The 13,636-nt window shown below is 46.1% G+C and overlaps 1 protein-coding gene across 1 annotated transcript; it reads right to left on the bottom strand.

The window, feature by feature from the left end:
* Positions 1-3,989: 3,989 nt before the first annotated feature.
* Positions 3,990-4,937, bottom strand: LOC140116355 (olfactory receptor 52E2-like). The gene has a single exon (XM_072132882.1). The coding sequence runs from the start codon at positions 4,935-4,937 to the stop codon at positions 3,990-3,992; it is 948 nt and encodes a 315-aa protein (XP_071988983.1).
* Positions 4,938-13,636: the final 8,699 nt, after the last annotated feature.

Genomic DNA, 13,636 nt, shown 5'->3' with positions numbered 1-13,636 from the left:
CTGTGTGACACTACATGACCAGGGATATAACGAGCCATGCACATGTGTGACATCACATGACCGGGGATATAATGAGCTGTGCACCTGTGTGACATCACATGATCAGGGATATAATGAGCCGTGCACCTGTGCAACATCACTTGACCAGGGATATAAGGAGCCATGCACCTGTGTGACATCACATGACCAGGGATATAACCAGCCGTACTCCTGTGTGACATCACATGACCAGGGATATAACGAGCCATGCACCTGTGTTACATCACATGACCAGGGATATAACGAGCCGTGCACCTGTGTGACATCACATGACCAGGGATATAATGAGCCATGCACCTGTGTAACATCATATGACCAGGGATATAACGAGCCATGCACCTGTGTGACATCACATGACGAGGGATATAACGAGCCGTGCACCTGTGTGACATCACATGACCAGTGATATAATGAGCCGTGCACCTGTGTGACATCACATGACCCGGGATATAACGAGCCGTGCACCTGTGTGACATCACATGACATGGGATATAACGAGCCGTGCACCTGTGTGACATCACATGACCAGGGATATAACGAGCCGTGCACCTGTGTGACATCACATGACCAGGGATATAACGAGCCATGCACCTGTGTAACATCATATGACCAGGGATATAACGAGCCGTGCACCTGTGTGACATCACATGACGAGGGATATAACGAGCCGCGCACCTGTGTGACATCACATGACCAGGGATATAATGAGCCATGCACCTGTGTAACATCATATGACCAGGGATATAACGAGCCATGCACCTGTGTGACATCACATGACCAGGGATATAATGAGCCATGCACCTGTGTAACATCATATGACCAGGGATATAACGAGCCATGCACCTGTGTGACATCACATGACCAGGGATATAACGAGCCGTGCACCTGTGTGACACCAGATGACCATGGATATAACGAGCCATGCACCTGTGTGATATCATCCACAGGAAGTAAACAGTGAAGCCTCCAGTGTGATGACCACAAGCAAAGATCAAGAAAACCATTGAAATTTATCTGGAAACTACAAATTTACATTCTATAAACATTATACATAATTTACTGAGAGCGGAGACCCCCGTGTGCTGCCGGCTCCAGAGCCAAAAAACCTTCCAGACACTTTTAGCTAAAATACAATAAAGTAATGTAATAGGTGGAGGGGTGGGACCAGTTTATGTACCGCCCACATGACCATCTCACCTCATCTCATGGGCCAATCAGGTGCCTGAAGGGGAGCGGACAGCCGGAGAGTGATGACATTCAAACACTCAGCAAAGGATTTATGTACCAGGTTTATTGGGAGAGGATTCCCCACCTATCAGTAAAGGGCGGGGCCTCTTTGTAGCACATCTCCTCCGTTAGACAGGTCTCTGCATGTCTCTGTGTCTTCCCCAGCCTTTTCCTGTTCTCCCTGTGCTGCCCTCTGCATATACCCAGCTCCCTCTCTGTCACTGCTGCAGCCTGTTCTCATGGTGTCTCCACAGGGAGAGGGAAGGGGGAGGGAGCAAGATGAGTCATAACTCTCCTGCTGCAGCTCCTCCTGTTCATCAGAGCTCAGACATGTAAACAGAGATCCACAGAGAGGCTGCATGCAGCACAAAAGTAAGTAGCAGGACTGCTGAATCACTTAATGAACATTTAGGAATTATTATAAAGGCAGCAAAGGCACATGGGTAACTTATATAAAAGAGTGGACAACTCCTTTAACCCCTACATGCACTTGGATGTGATAGTACATCCTTGCGGGAAAACACTTCCTATATCGGGATGTCCTATTACATCCAGCTTCTGCCACTGGCTCACAAGTGTATCTGGCACCAGAAGCAGCCGGTGTCAGCTGTATATCACAGCAGACACTACGCTCTAACACCTCGGGTGTAAGGGTCTCCCCACTTAGGATTGGACCCCGGCAGCCCCAAGGTCTGAGAAGTGCCTGGGGGGCTGCCCAATTTCTTCTGCAGTCAGATCCCTTCTGGGTGGGTCTTACTGTAACCTGTCTGCGCATGCGTCAGCATCATCACCCAGGTTACACTGCTCCACAATACATTAGGTATATACATTAGTATACTAACCTTTGTAGACAGTTCAAAGGTATCATTTTATTATAATCCTTTAAAAAGTACTCGACGTAGCAAAAAACTAACGCTCACACAAAATAACAAAAAACCTATCAAAGACCTTTCCATAACTGACAGAGAAGGTGTAAATGTGTCAGAGCGTCAGTTCATCCTTAGGATCAATAAGTAACATTTTATCCTGAGTGACGCAGAACGTGTAGCGTGCCCCCGATTATTGAATACCGGAGCGCGGCCTCCACCCTGCGGGTGAGTGCTGAGTACTGAGTGAGTACTGATTACTGAGTGAGTGCTGAGTATTATCTCACACTCATGTAACGGACACGCGACACAATCATGTGGGACATAAATGTGTGACTCCGCCCCGGACGCCCCTTTAAGGATTGTGACGCACAATCCTGGACAGAGCTCAGTACATGTGGCCACGGTCTTATCTTCAGGGGGACACGGGGGCTCCTGGCCCGTAGTTTGTTATGCAGTTGGAGAGCGGACGCTCATGACTTTCCTTCCTTATCTGTCACCATCCGGGAAACAGCAAAGTCTTTAATATTTATCATCGAGGATTCCTAAAAAACGCCCATAATTCTAGTCCATTACCTTCTCGTCTCCTTCCCTTTTACCATTAGGGGGACGAGGAATTTAATTTCCTATAAAAATGTTTTGGTACATTCTTTCCTTTCAGGCTATGGACATCCCAGTCTAGTGACATCACTGGACTCCTTGTATTGGGGTTGGGTCCCCATTGAACCTCCACTAACCATCGGAGCCGGGAGAACCAGTAGGATACAGGAATCAATGTCCTCCTCCTGCCTACAGGTGCACATGAATCGCAAGGACAACTCTAAGGATGGATTCCTCATAGACCGCCCCTTAACCCTGCAAGGATCATGAAGAAATGACCCCCTTATTAACCATCTTTGAAGAAAACCCAAAAAGCTCCCAACTCCCCCCAGACAATAAACTAACTGGGTGAACTTCACTCTGTAACCTCCAGAGAGGAGGATGAGGGACCTGAGATTTCAGCTTCATCCAGAGAAGGAGTCGTAACTGAACCACAGCCGATGACAGCAAACCTATACCCAAAGCTATGGACCTGCCCGAAGGCCACGATCAGCAGCATCTTCTCACCCACACGGTCACATGTCACCAGGGGTTTTCCCACTAACCAAGTTACTCAATAGGGCCTAACATGCTAATCTCGAGTTTCCAGCCACAAATCACAAGAAGGGAAAGGGGGGGGGTCTGACAAGGTATTGTCGTTGGACCCCTCGTAGCCCCTGGAGATGAATGGGGCAACGCTGCTCTTCGCATCTCGATGGAGCTGATGGAGATTGCTGAGTGCCCGTGGATAGGACCTAACTTGATTGTTGGAAATACCCCTTTACCACACGTCCAAACATTCTGGTGGCAGAGAGAGACCTCACATTGAATCTGGCAGGGCTTCAAATCCCCAAAGAAAAATCCCATAAATGTGAGCTGCTGTCTCCACAACCTTGGTTGGACTCATCACCAGAAAACCAGAGGATCCTCCGGTGAGTCCCGCTGGTAACATAATAATGGGACCCAGAGGTCTTATAGAAAGAAACACATTTTGGGGCTACTAGGGTCTCTTTCCTAAGGGTTATCTGGTAGGTCCACGAAACCCTAGTCAATGTTGCCCATAACTTTATTCAATGGCTGTGATAAGGATCCAGGTAGGTATTCGGGATTAGACAGCTTCCATTGGTTTCCCCGATCCACTCCTCCATTGCGTTCATTGAAGAAGCTTGTGACAACTGATCCATTAGATCCACCATGATCTGTGCCCCATGACTGATGGACGGACAATAGATGGATGAACTTAGGGGAAACTCTACATCACGTAAGGAGAGGTGGACTTCACTTTCTATTCTTGGGCTGCAGAGTAAAAGACCCAACAATCCTCTGCCGGATCCTCTTAGTCCTGACCCCATAAATGATTGGGTTCATCATTGGTGGAACCAAAAGGTAAATATTGGCAACACTGATGTGGATCTGTGGCTGAATGTTGTGGCCAAAACGATGGGTGACAAATGTGAATGTGGCCGTGGTATAAAAAACCAAGATGACTAAGATATGTGAAGTGCAAGTGCTGAGGGCCTTCCGACCTGCCTGCTTGGTGGGGAGACTGAGGACAGTGCGGAGGATCAAGGTGTAAGAGGTAATGATCCAAAGTAAATCAAAAGCACCCATCAGAGAGGCCACGGTCAAACTATAGGACTTGGTAGTGGATGAGTCTCCACATGTCAACTTTATAAGAGCCATGAACTCGCAGTATGTGTGAGCGATGACATTGGACTGGCAGAAAGTCAAGCTTTTTACAATAAATGGATGTGGTAAGAAAAATACCAGACCACGAAACACCACAGAGATCCCAACGAGGAGAACAGTGTTATTACTTAAGATAACTGAGTGCCTCAGGGGGTTACAAATAGCCACAAAGCGGTCATATGCCATAGCCACAAAAAACCCAGACTCCATGGCAGTGAAGGAGTGGATGATGAACATTTGGGTCAAACAAGCCTCAAACCTGATCTCCCGCAGATTCAACCAGAAGATGCCCAACATTTTAGGAAGGGTTGAAGATGACAGAATGATATCAGTCATGGACAACATGGACAGAAAGAAGAACATGGGCTCATGGAGACTCTTCTCAGATCTGATGATCAGTAGGATGATGATATTTCCGAAGACGGCAAGGAGGTACATACAACAGAAGGGGATGGAAAGCCAACACTGGACGTCTTCTAGACCTGGGATCCCAAGTAAGATGAAGAAGAAGGGATGGGAGTTATTCATGAGAAGCATGGTGGACGCGGCCAGGCATGGTCCTAAAACACAGATCATGACAAATATCACTATGTACATCCACAATGATCAATCTATATGGACAATTTATCTGCAATGTCATTATGAACATGCCCTCATGACATATGTAATATTAAGGATGCTGGCCATGCTGACCACCTTGTTACTGGCCACTTACCATGAAGAAGAATCTTCATAACATCCAATCTAGGAGAACATAGTGTAGAAGTCCTCACTGCCTCTAACCTTGATTATATGTTTAGGATATTAGGCTTCACGACAAATACAAGTCAAAGGGGATGGTCCTGGCAACAAACACAACGAGATGCAGAACATTAACTAAACAGTGAGGGATAAGTAAGTAAAGCGGCCCATTGTAAGGAGATTCGTGGTATTGAGAAAGTAAAGACAAGTCAAATATAAATTTTGTATATCGCGCTCCACCAATATTTAGAATTGTATAAGGTGCGATGGTTTATTATCTTTTCCAATGACGGTATTCTATTTCCATCCAGCAACCTGGAGAGGAGGTAAGGGGTAGATGCACTCTTTTCTTCCACGGATCCGGAGCAGCCCCGGCCGGTGACTGCGGTCGGATGTGTGTGGACGCTGCTTGGAGTTTGTCGGTGTCTGCTTCGGTGACGTCACCACTGGAGCTACGGAGAGAAACAAGGAACAAATTTCCTACGCGTTTCAGAGACTAGATCGGTCTCTTTCGTCAGGGAGCATTACACTCGTTCAGAGGTGTCCTCATATAGCTACTTGGCCTAATCTTTAAACTTTTCACAGCTACTGCTGAGTGGATCCATCAGAGGAAGGTCTCTAGAAAGTGAATATCTCTATTTCGCCGTTTAGTCCCACCGGAGCGCGGGTATTTAGATTATACATCCATCTGCTTTCAGCTCTCGACATTTTGTTGATGAATTTCATGACTTCAATACCAAAAATGGTTATTCCTGTTATTTGTCCTGAGTGTTTCTCCATGAAGTGTCCGGACAGCGGGTGCCCTTGTTCTTTTTCCTTATATTCCGTATATGTTCGTTTCTTCCTACCTATGATTTTTCACATTTGCATTTTAATCCCTATATCACCCCTTTAGTGTGACCGTTTATTTTGCTTTTAATTGAGAAGGAATCATTGGAGCCGCACACCTTCACCTCATCGACAGAGTCTTTTCATTTCAAAGTTTTGCACATTGAACACCTTTTACAAGGAAAGAAGCCATTTGACGTTTGAGTATCCAAAATGATTTTATTTGTATTTTTTGATAACACTTTTTTTTATTCTTAATAGTCGGAGCTGCTAAGTTTCCTAAATGTTTTGCTTTTTTGAAGGTGAAGGAGGGGTTTGCAGGGATTAGCTCACCTATGACCTTATCCTTTTTAAGGATGTCCCAGTGTCTTTTGATGATCTTCATAAATAAGCTCCCATGTACCGTATGATTAATTAAAAAGGGGGATCTTCATTTCTGGGGATTCGGTCTGTGCTTTAGGCATTTTTTCCTTCAATAAATGTTCTCTTGTAATGTCTGCTATTTTATATTTAGTTTTTTTCTAATTCTTTTCTATTATACCCTTTCTCCTCAAATTTTTTGGATAAAACCTCAGCCTCCGTCCAATAATCTTCAATATCCGTGCAATTCCGGCGTATTCCTGTGAATTGTCCTTGAGGGATATTTTTTTAACCAAATTGGGTAGTGACACCTGTCTAGTGGTACATAGCTGTTGCTGTTGGTTTCCTGTATGATTTTGTAAGAATTTTGCCATTTTTAATAAATATTGTTAGATCCAGAAAGTTGACAGATTCTTTACTAGATGTGGGAGTGAAATGTAGATAAAACTCATTTTTATTAATTTCATTAAAAAATTGTAATAAAGACTGTTCACCCCCTTTCCATATAAAACAATATCGTCTATAAAACGATGCCATAGGGACAAGTGTGTCCGTGCCGTCATATCGGCATAGATGGCAGTTTCCTCCCATCGGCCTACATACAGATTAGCATAGCACGGAGCCAACTTGGTCCCCATGGCCGAGCCCCATGTTTACAGGTAAAATTTATTATGAGATAAAATGATAGAGATACATTCTCCTACAAAATCAATTTGTTCCACGGGTATCCTTTGTTCCTTATTTAAAAAATATTTCCTTGTAAAAGGTGTTCAATGTGCAAAACTTTGAAATGAAAAGACTCTGTCGATGAGGTGAAGGTGTGCGGCTCCAATGATTCCTTCTCAATTGAAAGCAAAATAAACGGTCACACTAAAGGGGCGATATAGGGATTAAAATGCAAATGTGAAAACTATATGTAGGAAGAAACGAACATATACGGAATATAAGGAAAAAGAACAAGGGCACCCGCTGTCCGGACACTTCATGGAGAAACACTCGGGACAAATAACAGGAATAACCATTTTTGGTATTGAAGTCATTCAATTGAAGTCATGAAATTCATCAACAAAATGTCGAGAGCTGAAAGCAGATGGATGTATAATCTAAATACCCGCGCTCCGGTGGGACTAAACGGCGAAATAGAGATATTCACTTTCTAGAGACCTTCCTCTGATGGGTGCACTCAGCAGTAGCGGTGAAAAGTTCAAAGATTAGGCCAAGTAGCTATATGAGGACACCTCTGAACGAGTGTAATGCTCCCTGACGAAGGAGACCGATCTAGTCTCCGAAACGCGTAGGAAATTTGTTCCTTGTTTCTCTCCGTAGCTCCAGTGGTGACGTCACCGAAGCAGACACCGACAAACTCCAAGCAGCGTCCACGCACATCCGACCGCAGTCACCGGCCGGGGCTGCTCCGGATCCGTGGAAGAAAAGAGTGCATCCATCCCTTAATCTCATTAATGACTTAGGATCTTTCTAATGTAATACAAGGGTGGGGCAGCTTTACAGCTCACGTGTGCAGGATCACCTCCCATGGGCCTCGTTTGGGTTTGCGACACCTGCAGAAGAAGAGTGAAGAAATCAGGAGATACTTTTTGAGGATAACTGAGTTCATTTGTTCGTGAGCTTTCGAGAATACTCGTTCTCTATGTCAGATATGATGTTATGTCTGCAGACGGCTGAGTTTTAATGGTTGTTTGCTCCTCATCCCTGCAGGTCAGGGGGTTAGAGGCCATGACCACGGTCAGCAGGGGGCATTTGTCTATTTGAGGAGACCACTTCCAGGTGGGTGACCTGGTCACATAGATCACTGGATGAACGCTGCTCATAAACTGTGACACTAATGATGGTGATCGTGAGTCTGGTGGATGACGACTTACAGGAGCTTCCAGAACTTCATCGATCGTCTCGGTTACTGCGAACAAAGCTACGGAGAACCTACTGATGACCTGAGTGCTCCAGACTCTACGTGGTCCAAGGTCTGTGTCACTTATTATATCACAGATGTTCCAATCATAATGACCAGTCCCAAAGGAAAGTCTCACCAATGAGCTACTAACAACCTCGATGGGTCCTAAGAGTAAAGCCTCTGGGCTGGGACCAATCAATGAAAGGACAGACGTGATAATTAGTCTCATTACCATGAAGCCGATTGGGTGTAGAGGTGGCGCATACCCCACATACCCGGTGCCCTCCAAGAGATGAGCCACAGTATGTCTTATTGTATTAACCCTTTCTATGTGACATTCACATTTTCTATATGTCACTGAAGGAGCCCTGATACTCGTCTTATAGTAATATCACTGGTATTCAAGGAAGGAGGAGGCAGAGAAGAAATCACTTTCAGTGAAAGTGTTAGCTGAGTTTAAGCTACCAATGGCCGGTCCTTAGTATAATTATTCATTATCACATAGGTCGGGGTCCAGTACCTGTCATATCCCCAGATGTCTGCAGTGTACAATGGAGGAAACATGGAAATCCCTGACTTCCTCAGTGTAGGAATAGTATTCATGTTCCTAACATAAGAAATATAGGGTGGACTAAGCCATGATCCTCATGAAGTATCATAACATTTCCCCTATGCTGTATAACTGCATTTGAAGTTTCATGTGTGGCTTATGATTGTATTTCTCTGTCTCTTAGTGATTCCATTCTTCTTCTACATAACAACCAAGGTTCTTCATGGACACCATTAGCGCCCATATCCAATTTACCTTCTTCCTGATTTGACACATGGAGGCTTGTGGACATCCATCTATATATTCTACATTGTTACCATCCTTGGAAACTCCTCCATACTCTACATCATCTGGACTGAGAAGAGCCTCATTGGACCGATCTACATCCAGGCAATGGTGACAGACAATGACCGAGCTTTCTCCAGCTCTACTGTACCAAAGATGCTGGATATCCTCTGGAGTAATGATAGGCACATAGGGCCATCTACCTTTCTCATCCAAATGGTTTTTGTCTACTTACTGTCCCATGGGGGAGTTGGAAATCTTGACCTCCATGGTTTATGACAGTTACGTTGCCATATGTTCCCCACTCACATGTTCCCCACTCATCCATCCTTAGTGACATTGTTATGAAGAATATAACGCCTTCCATTCTGGCCGGAGCCTTGTCTGTTGTTCTGGCCATTCCCTTCATGGTTGGCCAGTTGCAATTTTGTAATATTGACGTTGTGATAAATTCTTATTGCAAGCACATAGCTAAATGTGGTGACAAACAAGTGGTGGCTCTCGACGGCTTTGTCATGGCCCATTTTCTGGCCGGTAAAGACCTCCTGATCGTCATCTTGTTCTACACACTGATCTATGGATATGGGATGCCATCCCGGGCTGCCAGGCTTGGGCATGGCATGAGACATGCAGCTCACACATCTGTGTGATTGTCATCATGTTCTCCTCCAAATTTTTCTCTTTAGCGATAAATGTTTGGAAAGACCATCCCTACCCATAGGGTCAACTTCCTGTAATCCTATCATCTATGGAGTAAGAAGCAAGACGATCCAAGAACATGTCCGAAATATTGTGAAGACCATCCAAATAGTGGACCCAAGCAGAACTACACTGACAAGCAGAAGGGGAACCATGTTTAGTATCTGGGACTTTCTCGCTCCGCATCTCACCATCCTCTACAGCGTAGAACACGAGGTCCCCATCATTTTATAGACAATCATCTTGGCTTCTATACATGAATGTGATTTGTAAGGATTTAGCAGATGATTAGTTATTAGGATTCTTGGATCTGTCCTGCCCCCGGTAGTGGAATAGTCTTTTCCTTCCTATTTACTACAAATTACAAACTGTTCTCACATTCCCTACAGCTCAGTATCATTAGGTTGACTCTCAAGCGAAAGGTCACTGGTTGGAATAGAGAAGCCGCCATGAAGAGAAAAACAGCATCATCCAGATCATCTCTTGGTCTCTGGGCCAAGAAAATTACCAACAAGCTTCATGTGAAGCCACGACAGCAAGACGAATGTGAAAGTCTGTCCACCCATTCCAAAGCCAAGAGGTGGACGTCCAGACTCAAAGTCTGTTCCTCACAAGGACTATCAGTTCTTGCACAACAAACACAGCAGTTGAGGAGGCTCGTAATATGGAGATAACAGAGGTCCACATAAGCTGGTGGCCTAAAATGGACCCTAATGGTTTCAGGGTAAATGTTTGTGATCCAAATCACTGGAACCCAGACGATTGGTTCTACAATAACTTGATGAGCTATCTGGGGAGATACCAGCAGATACTCGGCAGATACTGTCTATCCTAACAATTCCAAGTGACTGCTCCCACATGTAACACAAGGACACAGTCTACACCATAATACTGGTCGATGCTGGTATCGATTTAGGACTTTTACTGGCCATGTAGATCTGAGATATTTTTAAAATTTCTTGTAAAAGAAAGTTTTTTATGTTTTTTAGTGTTCTTACACAAGCAGTTTAATACAATGGGGGTCATTTACTATTGGCCCGAAACACGTTTTTCAGTCGCGTTACCCGAATATTTCCGATTTGCGCCAATTTTCCTTGAATTGCCCCGGATTTTGTCTCACGCGATTGGATTGTGGCACATCAGCCCCGGCGTGCGAGCGAAGGAAAACGGGGGGCGTGGCCGTAAGGTTTTTGGAAAAAACGCCATTTTTTAAAAAAAAAAAGTGTTGCTTGACACGTGCTTACCTGCACCCATGGTAGGACGGTGAACTTCAGTGAACTCCGACGGACTTCAGCGCAGCAGTGACACCTGGTGGACATTGGGTGCACTACCTTAGTGAATCCCAGCCAGACCTGGATCGCAACCGGACCGGGTAAGTAAATCTGCCCCAATATATTCAAGATGTTCAAAGGCACCGGGGACTGTGCTGAGATCATTACTGGACTTTTGATATATCTGAAGGACAAACATGTCGGGTGTCTGCTACTTTGTCACAGGAAAAACAATAAAGTTGGGCAATGATTTCACTGTCACGGTAGCTCCTGTGCCCCTCTCCCTGCGCCTGATTCCAGACCTCGAGTCGTGCGCGTGTTCCCGTCTACCAGGGTGCGTACGCGGCAGCTTCAGAAATTTTCAGGACCAGCGCACCGTTAATTGGCGCTGGCCATTTTCCCAGAATTCTATATAAACCTGCCTCTCCCATCACACCTTGCCGGAAATTTCGTGCCTTGTGCCCTAGAGAAAGCATCGTTCCATGCCCTGCGATATTATTGTGATTTCCCGTTGTGACCCTAGTTCCGTTCCTGACTTCGCTCCTCCTCTGCCTGCCTTGACCTGTTGCTACGTCTCTGACTCCGATCCCGTGCTGCCCGTCCTGACCTCCTCCCTGTCCCCGACTACAAGACTTTCCGCCGTTCCTGTGCACCGACCTTGGCTGCCACAGCGGACAAGTCACGCCTGTGGAACGACCTGGTGGTACCACGCCGCAGCGAGACCATCCTGCTTTGCTGCGGCTCTGGTCAAGACTGGGTACCACTTAGACTCCGGTCCCAGGTGTCGGCTTACGTCATCGTCCATGGTGGTCCAGTGGATCCACTATCTCCGATCCTGACATCCACATACATATAAAAACTTCTGCTACTTTACCATAGATAATAAAGTGAAACGTGTTGATATTTCCGGCACATGTTTATAACGGTGGGAAATTATTATCTGCGACTTCGCCAAAGGAAATACGAAAAACTGCGTCACTGTGTGCAGCAATTGTATATAACTGATGATCAGACGATGCTTGTGGGGGTCCCAATCCACTCTCTGTGTTGATTCCAGTATTATTGTCACGAATATTGGACCAACATTGATCTGATATCCTGTGGATGGGTGATCCCCAATATTACTGTGATCTATGGGGATTTTCTGTGATCAATGGAGATCTGCTGGGATCTATGAGGATCTGGGATCTATCATTATCTGCAAGCATCTGAGATATTTTAGGATCCATGACAACCTGTTACGATCTTGGATCCATATGGATCTATGACTTATAAGGATCCATCTTGGATCTGCTGGGATATGTGAATTATAAGGATCTGTTTGGATCTGGGATCTATTGCCATTAGCCTAATACAATTCATTTCTTGGCTCTAGAGAAATCTGTTGGAGTCTCTGGGGATCTGTGATGATTGAGGGAGATCTATAGGTAGTGATCTGTGGAGAAGGTTGGGGATTGGTGAGCATTTCGGGGATCTGTAGGGGTGATCTATGAAGAACTGTTGGGAACTGTTACTTATAAAGATCTGCTGTGACCTGACCGGGATCTACTGACATCATAACATTCATTCTGCAATGATTGGTTGTTAGGGGATCTATAAGGATCCTTAGAAGAGATGAGTGAACACACTCGTCCGAGCTTGATGCTCGTTCGAGCATTAGCGTACTCGAAACTGTACGCCCTCAACGTCCACATCTCCAAACTGCTTAGCCTGGAGATGCTGCACTTATAGGCTGGTAGAGACCGAGGCCTTTCGAAACCTCATGGCGACGGCCGCCCCTCGGTATTCGGTCCCCAGCCGCCACTACTTTTCCCGATGTGCCGTCCCAGCCCTGCACAAGCACGTGTCAGAGAACATCATCCGTGCCCTGACCAACGCCGTTTCTGACAAGGTCCACCTGACCACGGACACGTGGACGAGTGCTGCCGGGCAGGGCCACTATATATCGCTGACGGCACATTGGGTTAACTTGGTGGAGGCTGGGACCGAGTCTGACCCTGGGGCTGGTCATATACTGCCGACGCCGAGGATTGCGGGGCCTACCTCGGTCCAGGTCTCAAAGGCCTACTATGCCTCCTCCTCCTCCCACCCCTCCTCCACCTCCTCCTCCGAATTACCATCCGTGGGCATGGCGCCATCAGTCGGTAGCTCTAGGCACAGCAGCAGTGCCATCGCTAAGCGACAGCAGGCGGTGCTCAAACTGCTGAGCCTAGGAGATAAAAGGCACACCGACCAAGAGCTATTACAGGGCATCACGGCGCAGACTGATCTGTGGCTGGCACCGCTGAACCTGAAGCCAGAGCAATTGTAGACTGCCAGATGTCAACTTCCACCAGAACTGGTAGTCAGGTCAGTCAGCTTCCTCAAGTCTACAATGAGGAGTGGACGTGGATGTCTGATATCTGTCAGGTGCTGAGTAACTTTGAGGAGTCAACACAGATGGTCAGTGGTGATGCCGCCATCATCAGCCTCACCATCCCGCTGCTTGGCCTGTTGAAAAACTCTCTGGTCAGCATGAAGTCGGAAGCTTTGCGCTCATCACAAGAGACGGGGGAAGAAGATTCCCTTGTTGATAGCCAAAGCACCCTCAGGT

This window comes from Engystomops pustulosus, chromosome 2 (genome assembly GCF_040894005.1).
Source record: "Engystomops pustulosus chromosome 2, aEngPut4.maternal, whole genome shotgun sequence".
Lineage (NCBI taxonomy): Eukaryota > Metazoa > Chordata > Amphibia > Anura > Leptodactylidae > Engystomops > Engystomops pustulosus.
The sequence above is the reverse complement of the archived record's forward strand: the minus strand, read 5'-3'. Positions and strand labels throughout refer to the sequence as shown.

Bases quoted from the DNA above. Each gene is read 5' to 3' on its own strand.
- LOC140116355 (XM_072132882.1), bottom strand. From the start codon at position 4,937: ATGCTTCTCATGAATAACTCCCATCCCTTCTTCTTCATCTTACTTGGG.